Source organism: Bacillus rossius, chromosome 1 (genome assembly GCF_032445375.1).
Source record: "Bacillus rossius redtenbacheri isolate Brsri chromosome 1, Brsri_v3, whole genome shotgun sequence".
In the NCBI taxonomy this organism is placed as follows: domain Eukaryota; kingdom Metazoa; phylum Arthropoda; class Insecta; order Phasmatodea; family Bacillidae; genus Bacillus; species Bacillus rossius.
The window spans coordinates 188,638,219-188,656,834 of NC_086330.1; the positions used below are offsets into that span (position 1 = coordinate 188,638,219).

At 36.4% G+C, this 18,616-nt stretch overlaps 1 protein-coding gene across 3 annotated transcripts in view; it reads right to left on the reverse strand.

Annotated features, from left to right (window-relative positions):
- Positions 1 to 659: 659 nt before the first annotated feature.
- Positions 660 to 18,616, reverse strand: part of LOC134527156 (uncharacterized) — a 100,540-nt gene continuing 82,583 nt past the window's right edge. For 2 of the 3 annotated variants that reach the window (XM_063359551.1, XM_063359553.1), the window contains 2 exons: positions 6,644 to 6,785; positions 660 to 3,886 (listed from right to left, as the gene is read on the reverse strand). In XM_063359551.1, the coding sequence (XP_063215621.1) occupies positions 3,725 to 3,886; positions 6,644 to 6,785 (304 nt within the window). In that variant the 3' untranslated portion in view covers positions 660 to 3,724. The remainder of the gene's footprint in view (positions 3,887 to 6,643; positions 6,786 to 18,616) is intronic. The other variant, XM_063359552.1, reaches the window with a different exon arrangement.

The window sequence follows — 18,616 nt, forward strand, 5'->3', positions numbered from 1 at the left end:
TAATTTTTAAAATTGTTCTATTATGTGTAAATGGGTTGGGTTAGTAACCCAGTCATTCTGTAGCTAGTTTTCTTAAAGTTTCATCATTGTTCTCAGAGGAATTATTATCACACTATAATATTTCATAGTTTATTATACTGGTCCGTAATTGCTTCCAAGTAGGAATAGTGGTTGAAAACAATCTTCTTTGCAACAGTCTTCTTTGGATGAAACTGGTAATTTTCTTACAACAACCCTTCGAGACCCGCAACGAACCAAGAAGAGCTACCAGCTTCGTGACATGTAGTTAGTGGTGTTGATTTAGTTCCACCAAATATTGGATATAGTAATATTGTCAAAGGGAGTCCGACAATATCAGCTGAACTCCCACGCGTCATATACCGACTACATGTCAACGCAGAGCCATAGGTAAAGCCAATCTTGCCCTTTACAGTCATCAAATCTAGAGTCTTCATCAATGAGATCAATGCATTAGTAAACTTTTCAGCTGCTGAAAGAGATGCAGTCTTCTGAACATCACTTCAGAACATCTGTTCATTTCGATAACCTTGCGCACTTGTACAAGTACCTTCTCTGTTCTACAACTGTGAATCATCAGAACAATTAATGGTAAATCAATCAGTAAAAATGTGTGTGTTAAATACCTGTCTTAAAAAATCTTAACATTTATATTTTTTTTATTCACTAAACCTACAGAACTGGTATCAGGTACTCTCACACAAGGGTACATGGCTGGGTTGCATTAAGATTGCCACTGACTCATGAGATCATAGTCTTAAACTCACTGTTACATATTGTTTTGGCAGTTGTAATCATTTTAGATCAATCTTCCAAATTCAATTAACAATTGAATCCTGTTCAATTTTAACAAGCTGTGTTTGTACAGTACCTAAGTTAATAATTTTATTAACAATATAAGTAGTAGTGTCCATGGTGCTGTCAATCTATAAATGATATTAACGGCCATCAGCCATTATTGATTACCTCTAACTGAACATTGATACTATTTTTTTTCAAGGCACCCATATATTTATCATGTTTAATCACAATAAGTCTTTGCTCACTTATCCACATTAAATCTAAAGGGATGATATTATGATCATGTCATATCATATACAAATCATCTACTACAATGGTAATCAAACAAGTGCACGTACATTTCATCTGTGGCGTGCAGCAGCTCATAGATTAATAAAGTACGTACTTTGTATAGATTGGTCGTCAGTATCTCCAGTGGCACTCACACATTGCGACAGCAGCACCTGTTTGCCCCAAACGCTTGGCAACATTGCAAATTTTAACTAGACAGCAGTGCAACCTAAAACAAACGAGCATGGCGGGCATGGCTCTACACTGGCATTGAACTGTTGTTTACTTGTCCGCAGCACGAGGTGTGATAAATGTACAAAATAAGCGTAAGACAGTAAGACTGGCTCCAAAACTTTCAGAGATTTTGTTCACTGCAAAAAATTATTTATAGTATAATATGAAAAAATTTGCATCTGTTAGGCAAGTTATAATAGTCATTCCCAAAAATAAATTCAATACTAAATGCCAATAACCTTACACGGAAAAGTATTAGTAGCAACAAGTCACTATTCACTTGAGGCAATCCATCAAATTACATATTATGCTTTAACTACACGGGAAAGTATTAGTAGCAACGAGTCACTATTCACTTGAGGCAATCCATCAAATTACATATTATGCTTTAAGTAAGTCAAAATTAGAAAATAAATTATTAAAAACTGTTATGGCTACTCATTAGGCCTGTGCGAATATCAGAATTTCAGATACAAATACGAATAATAAAGTATTCATATTCTATTTGACCACGAATACTAACACTTTGAAATAACAAATATTTGTTTGCTTACGAATACTTGACATAGTATACCTCATGAGTTTGTCATATACGAACATTCAGTGAGATGAAGTCATTTATGCAATATAAATACCCTTTTTTGATGTTTGATGGGACTTCATAATCAAAAAAATAAACAATAAGCTAAGTTTTAAACATGCAAGAAGTATTAAAAAAAATTTTTTTGCTACTGTCACATTAAACAGTAACAGAATAAATCAAGTACACAATTCTAAACACGGCATATTTGTCATTTCAAACTTGAAAGAAAACAAATTATTATTTGTACTCTATTCATCACATGCACCAGAAGTGGGAAATAATTAAAAAAAAGTTAACAACCATGGACTACGACACCACAAAACGGACATTCCATTGAGATGGGCATTAAAGAAGTAATTTTCATAGTTTCAATGGCGTATAAATCAAGAGACACAATCGATCTAACACCTTGTGATACAGAAGCACCTTACTTGCTGCATATATCTATGACAAAACAGATGTGACTCAAAAGCAGTGTTGCCAATTTGTGAGCAATTCCCCGAATTTTGAGTATTATTAACTACTGTGGAGAAAACTGCAAATATTCTCTGGTTTTGGGTAAAATGAAGGTATTTTTGTACTACAAAAAATAACACTTCTGAAATTAGAAATATGTGTTGCAGATCTAACCTTGTTCAATATGCATAGCTTGAAAATTTATCAGTTACTTTTTAGCACAGCTGGTAATCATTTATACAAAAATACCTATGATTGAACTACGTTACCTCAAGCTACTTAAACTACCATTTTGACGTTGACAGCTTTCAGTTCTCATAAAACAAACAAAACAATTTCACATGGTTGCCTAGGCTAATGCTACATGTAGAATTCTTTGTTTTGTTTATTTTAAACGTATATTCAGTTGTCAAAGCAGAAATGTCAGTTCAAGAACTGTCAAAATCGGTACATCTTATCCTCAATAGTGTGTACAGTAAATTTGCTATCCTTTTATTTGCATTAAGCAATAAAAAACCACAAAAATTTAGTTTCACTGCTACTTTGTTTCCATTTTGCCTGGCGTAAAACTATACTACTACTTTTTTTAAATTGCGGGTTAAAGCAGGTATTTCGGCTTTCACATAAGGGTAAAAATTAACAACTGCATTGGCAACACTGCTCAAACGTACATAAAAACGTTAAGTAATGGTTTAAGATGCAAGATGAACTTAGCGAAAATTGTGTTTATAATATTACTGATACAATTTAGCTGGTTGCTGCTAACCACGAAAAATCATAAATAACTAGGGTTTAATTAAGTAAATATATGCGCATTCAATCACTAATTTGAATATACAGGATTTTAAAAAAAAATTGTAAAATAGATTGCAATGGATTTCACGGTATTTTGCGGTTCGCGAAAATTTTCTGGATCATAATTTAGGTAGAGTATCAGAAACTGAAATGAAAGGTTTGTTGTTTAGGATAAGTTAGGTTAGGTTAACTGCACAATTAAAATATGTTAATTCATAGTTTAAATATTTTAATAAACATTTTCCATATAATTATTGTAGCTGACTTAACTTAGCCAACCTTTCACTTCAGTAATAATTGTCTAATTTTCCAAAGTTGTTACATGATGCTAAAAAATCTTTAGTGGGATTCTAATTCTTATTCTTACTATTCAAATTCAATATTCATATTCGAGAATAATTTGATATTCATATTCAATTCAAACCAAAAAGCTGATATTCGTATTTGATTCAAACCAAAAAAGCTGATATTCGCACAGTCCTACTACCAAACCATTAAAACCAAAATGTTTTATGTTTTAAATTTATGTATCTTACAGATAGGACATAAAACACATTGTTCACGTGTTCAGCTGTTTATTTTCTTCTTTTTGCTATAAAGTGCTTTTAACTTCAGGTCCTTTTTCTTAACAAAGTTTTTTGATTTAGCTTTTTTTCCTTTAATAATTGTAGTGTATTCAACGTTTATCCTGCGTCCATCCAAAAATGAATGATGAAGCTTTAAACCATTCTGAAAAAAAAAGTTTTGCACAGCTGAATTACTTCTCTACAATTTTAAACAACATAATACAATGCACTTCTAGTAATCTGAGCAAGATGCAACTAATGCTACTTCTAATACCGAAAGTTTTACACTACCCATACCTGCATGGAGGTTTACAGGCTGTTTTAAAATCTGTGGTAAATACTTTAGGTGGAGATAGAACAAAGATAAACAAGCACAAGTAACCTAAAATATATGCTCGGAACTCAACCTGTGAAGCACTGAGAAGTGGTAGTGCTGTGTTACAAAATGATGAGAAACAAGAAAGAAAGAGATGGAATGACAGGTCACCAATGAAGTTAAGGAAAATGTTTTATTACACAACTTCCAACAGCACATATGCCACATCACAACTGTTCAAGATTGTGGTTGCCAACAGTGAGGCAGACTTCACACCGTACATGTAATGACTGCCGTACACTGTGCTTTGCTTCCGCTGCACTGCCGTCCACAGCCCATACTTGTGAAGCATGTCGGCCTTCTCTTGGTTCCTGCACGCATCCATCTGGTTGTGAATTGCGCTTCACGAGCTCCGACGATATAATGTACGATGACTTGTGCTTGTCTAGTTATGTTCTATCACCCCCTAATGTACTTACCACAAAATTTGAACATCTTATATAGTACTACTTAAAACATGTAATTTAATTTCCCATTGAATAAGGTGGTGGCATACTACAAGTGTCGCTACCAGTCATTGACTGACTTACAAGTGTCAGAGATATAGTGTAAAACCATGCAGCTGTTCGCACGGAGAATTCCCAGCTACACGTAAGAACCCGAACACAGTTAACTCACAAAAGTGTCAGACATGAATCGCAATGCACTTTCACAAAGTCTCTCTTACGAGTAGCTCAAGTCAAGCTTGGCTGGTGGAAACAACATTCTAAAGAAAACATTCCTAGAGATTTGTTTTTGTAAAACCAAATATATAAAGAGTTTTCAGCATTTAATTTTGAGGGTAAAAGAACTAAATGCTAAAGCATATTCCTCATTCTGTATCAATAATTCAATAGGTTTAACAGGAAGAGAGAGGTACCAAAACATGCCATCTTGGTTTGGGTCTCAAGGCAGTCTAATATCACGGCTTTTAGGTGTGTCTACTTTACAGCTTGGAGCTGCAATGCAATGCTGTAACATGCGCGGTGAACCTGAGATACTCCTAGGGCTGACTGCACAGTGGTGGCACTGAGAAGGAGCTTGCTTCAAAGTGGATTCAGTTCATCACCTGTCTCTGAGGGTAATCAAGATTCAGGCCTTGTTTCTGTAGATTCGTATTTACCAGAAAATATTGTGGCCTCATACTTTTTGATTATGACTTTATGAAAAAGACTTTATGGATTGGATATTGCAATTTAAGTACATAGCACTTCAAAATTATTTCAATTATCAAATTGATTACATATTTACTATACCCTTTCTAGTGTCACTTTCCTCAGTAGAGTGATTTACATGATCTCTATTAAAACACCAAGCTGCAGATAGAAAAAAAAATAGTATTTATGACTGTAGTTAAAAAGCAGTGACAGTCAGAAAGCAAAGACTGTGGTGAAACATGGTGGTCATCTGGGTGGGGAAACAAGAGGGGTGCCTTCCCCGGCAGCCACAGCGAAGAGAAGTAGAAAGAACCCAGTGACTAACTCCATCTGCGCCCTCTCCTGCATCCTGCATCTCTCATCTGTCATGCCTGTGCTGAGGCTCAGGAAGAAGTCACGAACTAAAGTGGCATAGCAAGCTCTGGGAAAGACTAGGCATGCTAAGGTTGTCCTCTATACTCAGGAACCAATTCTACATTTTTGGCAACAGCTGAGTGTGTACTCGTCTTACTGGAAAGCCAAGTTAAGAAACAGTCATCAATTTGTAGATGGGAAGATAATGAACTAGACCTTTATTAAATATGTATTTATTTATTCTATAAATTAATTTCTAAGAGATATAGTGATTTATAAAAGCTACATGGTTTTCAATTTTCTGAACTGCAGTTTTTAGGAAATGTAATGATGCATGCAATTTTTGAATTACATAGATACCACTTACAAATTAAAAGTTGTTCTGTAAATAAAATGTGATACAAGTATCCAACAATTTGTGATAACTTTAACATAAATCTCATTTACTTCACTTTTTTTTGTTAATTTTATCACTTAAAATTTGTATGTGTGTAATTAATATTTTATCAAAATATATTATATCACTGAAAGGTTAAGTGGTGGGAAATAAGAAGTTTGAGAGGTAAATTAGTTTTTTTTATTATTTTTTTTTTAAGGAAAATTTTCCATTTAATATATATGCACTTCAGAGCTGTAACAAATGCATAAATGTTATGTATTGGTTATTAAACTTTATTGCAAAAATATATGCACCATTTTATTGTATTTAAAAACAGTAGAAATAATTTTATTTTATTTGTCTGCATATCTTTTTGATAAGGCAAATTTATTAGATTAAATTTTACATGCTGTTTCCTTAAGTGGAAAAACATTTTATAGTGCAAAGATTATACTAAGTTTTTCTTAGCACTCATTTTCTCAGGAATTTAACCTAAGTTCTTTTTACATTCCAAAGCAAGAGTAAAAATTTAATATACCCTAACTAAAAAGTAAACTTGTTTACAGTAAAAAGTGAGTACTAACTTTTGAATTTTTAGGAATATTTTAGTCTGCAGGATTGACTTTCAAAAATGTACCACCCATTTTCCTAACTGCCCCTAAGTGTGAGACTTACCAAGTAGCCTTCCTCAGTATTGAACTCCACGTGAGCAAAGCCCTTGTTCACAGTCGTGTTGTTATCTTGCATCGAGAGGCGGACGTCCCGAGGTGGGAGGCCTGTTTTACTGAAGTGCGCTGCCAACGCTTCATTTGTTAACCTGCGAGCATTGGCCATCAACAGAAGCATTCGTTACTGAACTGGTAATTACCAACTAGTCCATACCATAAACAAGGCACACCAAAGTTTTTTTAGAGTGACTACAAATATACCTGGTGAACCAATTTCAGGACTTTTTCAGGACCTATTAATAAAATATTTTTACAGCTTTTTTACACCACAGTGATTTTATATATATATATATATATATACACACATATATATATATACATATATGTATATATATATACATATATATATATATATGTGTGTGTGTATATATGTATGTATAAAACAAAAAAATTAAATAAATATTACTACTTAAAGGAACGTGCTGATTTTTACATTAAAAAGATGAAACCATTTTAGACAGGATTTCCACATGTTTTGAGTCACAGTCTCCAACTATTTACACTTAAGAGTCAGTAACACTACCCAGGTAAACTCCGAAGCGTGGCTGTATGGCTGGCTGGATGGCGGGACTGGAATGTGACAGGGGGGTAGGGGGTGGTGGGGACCTAGTTTGCAGACTTGCTTCTTCTGTTTCTTTCTCTCCACTTCTTCCTTGACCAGCCATCCTCAAACCGGTTGTCTGCCCCTACAAACTTGAGTGGCCATTATGAATGACAGTTGTCGTCCTGCCGGGAGCTCGGGGCAGGGGCTGGACACAGCGTGAGACATTGATGAAGGGATTTATATACCGAGAGAGATGTCGCAACAGTAACACATTTGACTCGCATTTAGGGAGACTCTGGTTCTCTCAGTCTAGCCATCCTGCTTTAGGTTTTCCATGGTTTCCATAAATTACTCTATACAAATGTTGGGTTGATTCCTTAGCACAAGCCGTGGCCGATTATTTTTCCAAACCCTATTCTTGTTTAGAGTTGTGCGTAACCATCTATAATCACCTCACCGTCAACGAGACGACGTAAAGCCTACTCATAAAAATTGCTCTTATTTTATGATTTGATAAACGTTAAATCTAAACTGACAGAACTTAAAATTTTCATAAATTGCTAGTCCTTTTTTATTTTATGATGGAATGTTATGCTTATTTATTTAAAAATTCCATAATATTTGACTCTAAAAATTAGTGATGTACACAATTTTTTTTCTATAAGCAATGCTATTTTCTTATGATATTGATTTTATTTTTAATAATTTTCATTGTAGCTTACATGGCGCTATGTAAATCAGCGTTCTTTGAGTTTAGTGTGGTATGTGTTGTTATTAATAAACTTCTGAATAACTTTGTCGTTGAGGTATGTGCTTTTCAATAATAAAGCAGTGTGTGCAAAAGAAAACCTTGATAGATTGTAAGACTATATTGATTTTTAGAGTAGCAATGCTTTATTATAGTTAAGTGTTCTTTGAGATTTTGAAAACCAGCTTTTAACCCAGTTCACGCCATGAGCTTATGCACCTTATCTAACCGAAAGGATCTCTGGGAGAATTCTAAAAACTTCTAGCCCTCATTAGCCTACTTGAAAACATTTTTTAAATTTTATTTATTTCCAGCTTTATGCCAATAAACTTTACTTCATTGACTGCCTTTTTTTACGTTCACCTTCGTCATTTAATTTTATCATAAATTATTTTATAAAGAATTATTTGGATAAAGAGTACGGACTAAGAATACCATATTAAAGAAAGAGGGTAGGAATTGGCTATCTAAGTAGCCTATACATAAAAACATGTTAACACATTCGCAAAAATTTTATTTTCTGTATTGATATAAAGTACTTTAAATAATGTAATAACCACTTCAAATTAATTTAGCCTAACAATAAAAAACAAGCCAGCATATCCATTTTCATATAAATTCCCAAAATATCTGCCAAACCTTACATAGGTACCCTATTTTGACAGTAAACAAATCTTGAAGTCATAATATATTAATTCATAGATCAAATATTTAAACTGTACACAGTAAAACAAAGCATTGTTAGAATAACCACATCTTGTAGTAAAGTTGGCAAATTCGCAAATCCTTTGTAATAGTTAGATACTAGGAGTAAGAAATGTGTATGGCACAACCAAAATAAACGGGAAAAACTCTTATAAATGTAGGAGTCATAAAAAGCAATGTCACAAACAAAACACAAATAAAATATGTCCAATACAAGTACTGTTAGTTTTCAGCATAATGAACGTTCTCGTAGACGAAAATAGAAAATTTTCTGTTATATAAAACAGGTAATTTTGAGTACTATAACCACATCTATACTAATATTATAAAGAGGAAAGATTTGTTTGTTTGTTTGTATTGAATAGGCTCCGAAACTAGTGGACTGATTTGAAAAATTCTTTTTCCATTAGAAGCCGACATTATCCCTGATGAACATAGGCTACTTTATACCGCGTTATTTATTAACCACATTATTTAAGCAACATATTTTAATTTTTCTATCTTGGTAATTCAGTAACTAGCAACTGTCTGTCGTCGTCGTGTCTCTCTTGACACTTGCGTTCCCACCACCGCCTGCCTCTGCTCCCGCGCCCCGCCCACACCCCGCTCGGCTAGCTAGGCAGCAGCATTTGACCTAAGCGACACTGCGGTGCGGGAGGGGAGTCAATGTCACAAAATAAAGTGCCGCGCGGCTCACTCACGCGGTCGGTCGGGTCCCTACGCAACGGTTGTGTGCGATTTCGTATATTTTTCCTTGAAAATATTTTGAATTTTTTATAATTTTCCAATTACCACTTTATTTACAGGCTAATTCCTGTTCAACACTTTGTCTGTGTTTGTTGTATAAGTGCGCACGCATGACACAATTTATTTAATTATAAAAGATAGACAGAGATAGAGTGATATATATATATATATATATATATATATATATATATATATAGTTAGATAGAGAGAGACAGAGATAAGTTGAGATAGAGCGAGGTATAGAGAATGAAATGGGTTAGATAAAGAGATATATAGATGTATAGAGCTATATAGAGATTTATATATAGAAGAGATAGAGATAGTGTGAGGTATATATGTATATATGTAGATATAAAGAGATAAATAGCGATAGAGAGATACATAGATATATAAAGATGTAGATAGAGATAAATATATGTTTAGAGAGATGGATAGATGATTTGTATATGTGTAACTACTTCAAACATATTACAAAACAAAACTGATTGAGGCATTGCAATGCATGCCGAGCATTAGCTAGATTATGGAATCTTTTCAATATTAGTAATCTCTTATTTTTCAGCTTTTTTCTATAATGCTTTATAGAGTATAGATTACATACAGATTATATACAGGTAAATAATTATACACTGGCAGAACGTCTGTCGGGATCTGAAAGTGATATAAATTATTTGGCACACTTGACATTCAAATTAAGAAGACAATTATTAACTACATCTGATTTCGAAAAAGATCCCCTTCACCCTGTGTTCAGCCCGGGCAACGCCGGGTAGTGGAGCTAGTAATTAATTTCTTAATAGACAAATAAATTGGTCGCTTTGCTTTCAGCACTTGGCAAAAGTTTAAATTAAAAGTATTAAGCTATGTCAATTTTACAAGCATATAACACACAATGAGAAAACAAATGCTATTCTACATCAGTTAACCGCAACAATACAACAACTACTAATAATAATTATTTATTCCTAGTGCATATTAACAATAACTGACATAAAAAAACTGAAATGCGTTTGTGTGCCTATACACACAAGTCGTTGTTCATATAATGCATTAAAAAGATATGCAGAATACAGTAGTGTTTGATGAGCACATTTTATTTATTATTATTTTTAATTAAAGTAAGCTAATTTCATATTTAAAATGCAATGAAACAAAATCACGTGGCTTCTACAAATACATTTGATTTTCATTATTTTTTTCTTGCAGTTTTGGCCAAACGATTTCTCTGTGCTTCCTCGATACTCTTGGGATTCCTAATTGGCATTGAGCATGGAAAGCGGGGATCAACAATCTCGGGGAGAAGGCATTCCATGTAAAATGTACAAAATTTTTCTTTCATTTCGTTCTCCCAGAAATTGTCATCATGTTCTACGTGAATGGTGTGCAGCCCGAGAGGAGTCCAAATGGAAAAAATACAATAATCTTTTTTTGTGATCTGAAGTTGATAGTAATAGTTATGTTATTGGTTCATACTGTAATTTCCTTCCAAAAATTTCACAGCTTTAAATTTTACCGCCATTATGGCATCGGTAGGGTGCGCAGACATTATACCATACGGACACTTCACTGCTACTATTCCTGAACTGTTGTCCAGTAATCCGTCGGGTGTGGCTCCTATGAACGGAATATCAGTATGTACAAAAAGTCCACTCTGACTTATTTTCAGCCCGGTTTCATTTTCTACCTCCCTGAGTACACGTTCTTCGTTAACCTTCCCATGCTGTATAGGAGGTGTATTGGGCGAATAGCCATACAACATTTGTTTCACTAGACGCTCACAACTTGTGTGACAACTTGTAGATACTACAGTCTCCATCTGCAATTACTTTAGCATATATGCATCCGTACATGTCCATACTAGAAAGGAACCCCTCGGCGATGATTGCTGCCTCCATGCTACTAGAACTCTGGTCAGAATTCCAGTTTTTGAAACAGGTATGTTCCTTTGGAGTTTCACTGCGCACCTCTGCACGGTGACAGAATGAGCAATAATTATTTTTGACACCTATAAATATTACTTTTTTGGTGTAAAAACCCACGAAAGCTGCCTGAAAAATCAAACGAAGAAAATTAGTTAGGTTTATTTTTAGCAGAATGCCCTGTACTTGATAATAATAATTAGGATTTATGAAACATAATGTTATCTCGAATGGTAATCAAAGTATCTTCAAAAATGAAACCATAAGTATACTTGTAGACTGTTAAGTACATAAGAAAATCATAAAACGCATGATATAACTCTTATGTGAATATTAATAGATATAGCTATGTGAAAGAATTACCGGAAACATTAATACAAATATATTTTTTAAATAAAAAATATCAAATGCATAAGAATACTGAAACAAAACATATTATTTGCATATTATATTTCATTGATACGAGACCATAAACATTTTAACATGTAGTCTGAGGCAAGAGCATATGAGTGCTGAGCATTGAGTTGGTAATTGTAGTGCTCAATTAAATATTTTATTAGAGCAACAATGTATGTATTCGTTTCATCATATACAAACACATATTTAGTAAGCTTAATGAAACCTTTCTCTCAGTGTGCATTGCACATCGGTATCCAATTACTTACATTATGTTTTTATTAGATGTAAAGTTTCAACAATGAACTTTGCAGAAAAATATGTCGACAGTTGGTACCGCAACAACCATACTACATATAGCTTTATCATAACTTTAATACATAGGTTCAATAAGCACTTCGTAGTTTTGTCATAATACTCTAGAGTGAAGATGTTTGGGTAGATTATGATATCTAAGGTCTTGAAAACCCATATAGGTGTGTAACGTGTGTACCTGCGTACACTTGCAAAGTATTGTACCCCTGACTTTTCACGGCATACCACCTGCAACATAGTGAGCTGGGCAGGCTTCCCCCGAATAGACGAGACTATTCTTCTTCCAGCTCGTCAGGGAAGCCTTCGAGTATAAAAGGGAATGCGCCCAGACTATCGATAAGCAGAACAACTGGGACATCCAGCCAGCAGGCTGCCTCGCTGCTCCGACACCGCTCGCCGGCCTACACCGTCAATCGCCGCGGAGTTGCTGCCGCCCGAGGACCGACAAGACATTGACTGGGTGAGACCTCTCAGAGTTGTAACCCAGGATATAGACAGTTCAAGTGGAAGCGTCGCTGGAGTAAGCATAAAATCTTTCAGAACGAACATTAACAAAATACGATGGTTCAGCCACAAGGGCAAAGAGGGCGGGCATTAGCAAACTCCGTGAGGGCCGAGCGAGCGGAAGTATTGACACAATCACGACACTATCAGGACACTATTGCGACCAGATCGCTACACAGTTTGGACTCTAACTCTACCGCCGGTAACGAAGAATCGTAGCCCCAAGAGACAGTGAACAAGATAACGAACTTACGCGTTACTACGGGAATGCGGAGAGAGCTTCACATGGTACCGGGGGAAGAGTAACGAAAACCTACCCATAAACATTGACAGCGTTACACGACTAGTTGCGTGTATATATTTGTAACCTCTGGTATTAACTATCTGTCTTTACATTACGTGTAACATTGAGTAATATTGAGATTAGGTATGTTCCTTGTAACTTTGTAAATGGTATAGCCTTAGTAGTTGAAATTGACGGCGTTTTGATCGTTAGCGGTGACGAGCACACGGCTCGCCACAATTAAGGGTATTGTTTTGTTTTAATTGTTCGGGAATCGAGCACGTAGCGTTAATTCGTGCGTTTTGTGTTCTAGTGGGAACTTGCCACAGCAGTTCGTCTCCACGAGAACCCGACTTGTTTAAGTGTTATGTCAGTTTGAGAATCAATGCAATTCCTTTTGGTGTTATTAAGTTTGTCAATAAATTGTTATTGGATCGTATTTAACTTAGCAACTAATTTCATAACCACCCGCAAACGTCCCTTTTTCCTCCTTGTTAGGGTTTTCCTTTGTCCTTAGTAAAATTCGCGACAGGTGAAATGAGGTGTTAATAAAGCAGCTCCAGAATGAAGGGGAAAAAATGTATGCGAAAATCCCCAAGAAAACACGCCAATCAGCGTCGTCGTCTGAAATACACTGAAATCGAGACTAAAATACTGAAATGAGAATGTAAAGAATGAGTTGATATATCTTACCATTCATGAAAGAGAGTTGTAGTTAGTGCGATATGAACGTTTGGGCCAACTACCACCAACAACCACCGTCAACAGTGGAATTCCATTTTCATCAACATGTCCTCTTTTGATGGCTTCTTGTATTTCTAGCTTGGCAGCTTCTGCCATCTCGTGATGCGCAGTCTTTTCCCAACCAAAGTACTAATTGTCATTTAAGAGGAAAATATTGCAAATGAAATTGGAATTAGTTTTTATTTTTTATTATTATAAAAAGTAGTACATTTCTCCGCTAATTATTATTATTTGTTAATGATTTTATAAAAAAATCAGAATACTTACAGTCATGTAAAAAAAAGTACTAATAGTCATTTAAGAGGAAAATATTGCAAATGAAAATTGAAATTAGTTTTTTTATTATTTATTATTATTTTTTATTATGAAGTGTACAGGTACTGTATTATAAAAAGTGGTACATTTCTCCGCTAATTATTATTTGTTAATGATCTAATAAATCTCCTCTCCCCAAATTGACCCCTTTCCCAAATTTGCTTTATAACTCCGCCTAGTAATTAGAATTTACAAAATCTTTCACATCACGGAGTCAAGTGATCAGCACGCTGATCTGAAACTAAAGGGGTGATGCTTTTTATTACAAGTGGTATTTTTGCGTACTATGATGAAAGTATCTTTACGCTAGTTCGACACCTTGAAAACTTGTAAGTGTACCAAGACACTGGCACATCTAACACCAATGATTTCGCCCTTTACTGCTACCTGGAAAGACCTCTAGCCTCCCTCCGCTTCAAAGCTGACAGCTATTATTGTCCTGTCTCTGTGCCCTCTCTTCCTCTTTCCCCCGCCCCCACCCGCCCAATCACCCTGTCGGTCCAAGGCTCAGGAATGCGGACGGAGAGTAGCCCACGAACATCAGCATGACACTAGTGGTGGTGTTGAACTTTACTCCTTCCATCATTACGACTTAACAAAAAAAAAATTAAGAGTTCCAGTTAAGTAATTCATTATTTAAAATTCAGTGACTTTGCTCTTTGTTTGGCAAAATTTATCTACCAGTTGCAGAAGTGCAAAATTATTGTACTCAAAATTGTCGATTTAAGGGAACTTTATTAATTTTTTTAAAGCAGAATTTAAAAAATATATTTTTTTTTTTCAAAATGGAAGCATTTATTGGACATGCATGCACACACACAAAAAATTATACAATTTCAGGTAGCTTCGTTTTTCTGTTATTATGGAAGTTACATCACCTCTCGCATAACTTCTTCTCCAGGGGTATTACTGACTCTTAATGTGCGACTATAAACTGAGAGTGATGCATCAAAAATCAAAAGGAAGGCTGTTAGAAATTAAGTTTTGAGACTTCCAAAACCATTACCGTTTATTCAATGATGTTTTTGTGAGTATTGCAGACATTTTTTATGACTCATCTATATAGCACATTGTGCTGAAACCATCTAACCAATCCCAACAGTGATGCCACAAATTGTCACAGTAGTCTGATTTGTGGAGCCCAGTCAGCTCAGCATGAGTAAAGAAGCATGCTACCATCAGGCTTCTACAGTGTGGGAACGTACCAGGGATGTGCTGAGGTCAATTAATGGATGCATCAATATCTACAATTGATACACACTGTAACATTTTAGGTACTCTATTAAAGTAAGATAATACTCAAGTACTTTCCCTAAAATGTTGCCTGAACAGGTGTAAGACTATTTTCAAATTGTATTTTGTGCTTTTGCTGAAGAAAATCAATGTAGGAAGTAGACTTAAAAATGTTTGGATTGGCTGGGACAAACTATGGCAGGTACAATCTATGAATAAATTTGGTTGAACAAACATGTTTAGCTAAATATAAATAAGTAAAGTCTGTTCAGGCGGCTCTAGTATTGTATTTAAACACTCTAATTATGAGGTAAACTTATTATACAGAAGTGTTAGTGCTTAAAGCTATGTTGGTTATTTTAATTTTGCCATTTCTTTTATTATTCAGGGATTTATCTGTAATGGTTCTGGCACACTATAAACAAACGAGCACCATCTTTGTTCTGGCAAGGTGGGTGTGGGACCATGTAGTCGGCGAAGGGGGGCATGGCACCATGTTGCCGGCGAAGGGGGCATGGCACCATGTGGTCGGGCCAAAAGACGAGGATTTTTGTTAGTCGTCTGCTGGTGACGTCACAGGTGGCCATTTTGGTTAATTTTTCCGAAGCTATGAAGCGCTGGCGTAGAGTTCTGGTGTTATTTTCAAGAATAAAAATCTTTTTACTGCGGAGACCGCGCCCCATTCCGGGTACGCGGGGTCAGTAGGCAGCGCGCCAGTTGTGAGTTGGAGAATTACATGACATGACTGTCTGAGGAATTGCTCCCCTTTTATTTGTTAACCCAGCCCTCTTAGCCGTTAGGACCTGCCGGCCTGGGGCCCCCACGGGCGTGGATATGGATACGCCGTATACGCGAAACAGGAGAGGTGTTAGAGATCCAGCTATGTCCAGAGGCTGAGGCTAACCTTCCCAGCATAGATACCACCATCACCCCCTGCCTCACTCAGCTAACCAGACATTGGCTGCGTCCTTAGCGCTTAGACATTATCAGCATTTCTGGCGCCTACCCCGTTCTCCCAGGAATATAGCCTTCAATTGAGCAGTGGGCGGTGGCGGTAAATTCAAACATAAGAGGCGTGCCAAAGTTTAAACTTACAGCCTGCCATGTTTTTTATTGGCGCCAACTTTGAAAAAATTTCCATCTGCTGCTAGGGGTTGCCATCTTCATTGCTGGTGCCACATACAAACTTAAAAAGAATATTTTTAATTCATGACATGCCAAGTTTTAAGTTCCATTTTTATAGTACTAGTTATGTTAAAAAATACCAAAGTCTGTCACATTTATTTAAAAATACCGTCATCTGCTGAAGGCCTCCATCTTTCTTTATAGTACTAGTTCCTGGCGGCATATTTAAAAAATACTAAAATCCACTATCTTTTTTTATAGTATTGGCACGAAATTCAAAATAACCATAGAATGCTGACGACTTTGTAGCATGCTACTGTCATCTTTTTTTATAGTCATTGGCACAAAATTTAAGAAGTATATATACAGTTGGCTGCTACAGACCAACTTCTTTTTTTATATAGTACTAGTTTTTTGTTATAATACTAAAGACATGCCCCAACTAACTTGAATGCTGTGGCTAGAGAAATATATTTACAGCAGAGTTTTAGGCTTACCATTATCATGCTAATAATAAATGCCTTCTACTTATATGCATAGGGCTAGTTTACAGCCATTATTTTACTGTGTTTTATTCATTTATACATATATATATATTTTAATACTATACAGAAATATTATTAAGTAAGTATTAATATAATTATAGTATTAAAAAAATTAAAAGGTCTTCATTTCTTTTTTATAGCTCTTAATAATAAATAAAAATATTGTGTAATGGGTTTGCTTCTTTAGTCTTAATTATTTTTAAAATATGTTATCGTATAGGCATACATTGTTCAGTATGTTATAGATGTATACATTGTTCAGTATTGAATATATAAATTCTTCATCATGTTGTTAAGTAATAATAATAATAAAATTATGTGTTTCAAAGTAATTTTTATTAAATATAATTATTAACGTGTTCAGAAAACAAAAATATATTAGGCATGTATAGTGTTTACTTCATAACCAAACCCATACTAAAATATCTGTGCAGCTATAGTCATAATGTTTTATCTGCATCCCCAAATGCCGTCCTAAATCCGCCACTGGTACGGTGGCGGATCCACCTTTGAATTCATTTCCGTCTAAATCCATCAAATACTAGGTTCAAGGATAAATATCGCGAATCTCTCTCTCGGGCTGCACCCTTGAGGAAGCGTGCTCTCTCAATATTGCCACCCGCGCCAAACATTCCTCGTTTCCTGCCGGCCAGCTCTGTCGAGGCATTGGGGGACGCGCTGCAAGCAGGTGTGTCGCTTACACATCTCATTAAGTTGCTGGTGGCGGGCCGTAACCTCTCCCACGGTCACATCTGGTATGCAACTCTCGTTCCCGCCGGCCAGCTCTTTCGAGACGACACGCAGCTAGCTAAGGCGATTATGTTATCAAAGGGTTAGGGCAGGCCGCAGCCCTTGAGGAAGCGAGCTCTCCCAAGATCGCTGACCGCACCTGATATTCCTCGTTCGCTGCCGCAGCACACAACTAATTAAGAGTGTGTTCATATTGAAAGCACTTGGTTTAATTTTCATCATCACTTCGATTCACCAAAGTTTTTTTACTGATTCTGGAAATCCTATCCAACTGACTAGAAGATGTGTCGGAAGTCTCTTGTGCATTTTATTTATCAAACTAGTTAATGCCCGGCATTACAATGCCTCTTTCATTCTATATATTCAGTCAGTTTGTCGAGAAGGGAATGAACTAACTGAATCTTTTCTTAAATTGTGAAAGGAGTTTCTTCCTTTCTTCCTAGCTTCCTAGCCTCCTTGCCTCCTTGCCTCCTTGCCTCCTTGCCTCCTTGCCTCCTTGCCTCCTTGCCTCCTTGCCTCCTTGCCTCCTTGCCTCCTTGCCTCCTTGCCTCCTTGCCTCCTTGCCTCCTTGCCTCCTTGCCTCCTTGCCTCCTTGCCTCCTTGCCTCCTTGCCTCCTTGCCTCCTTGCCTCCTTGCCTCCTTGCCTCCTTGCCTCCTTGCCTCCTTGCCTCCTTGCCTCCTTGCCTCCTTGCCTCCTTGCCTCCTTGCCTCCTTGCCTCCTTGCCTCCTTGCCTCCTTGCCTCCTTGCCTCCTTGCCTCCTTGCCTCCTTGCCTCCTTGCCTCCTTGCCTCCTTGCCTCCTTGCCTCCTTGCCTCCTTGCCTCCTTGCCTCCTTGCCTCCTTGCCTCCTTGCCTCCTTGCCTCCTTTCCTCCTTTCCTCCTTTCCTCCTTTCCTCCTTTCCTCCTTGCCTCCTTGCCTCCTTGCCTCCTTGCCTCCTTGCCTCCTTGCCTCCTTGCCTCCTTGCCTCCTTGCCTCCTTGCCTCCTTTCTTCCTTTCTTCCTTTCTTCCTTGCTTCCTTGCTTCCTTGCTTCCTTGCTTCCTTGCTTC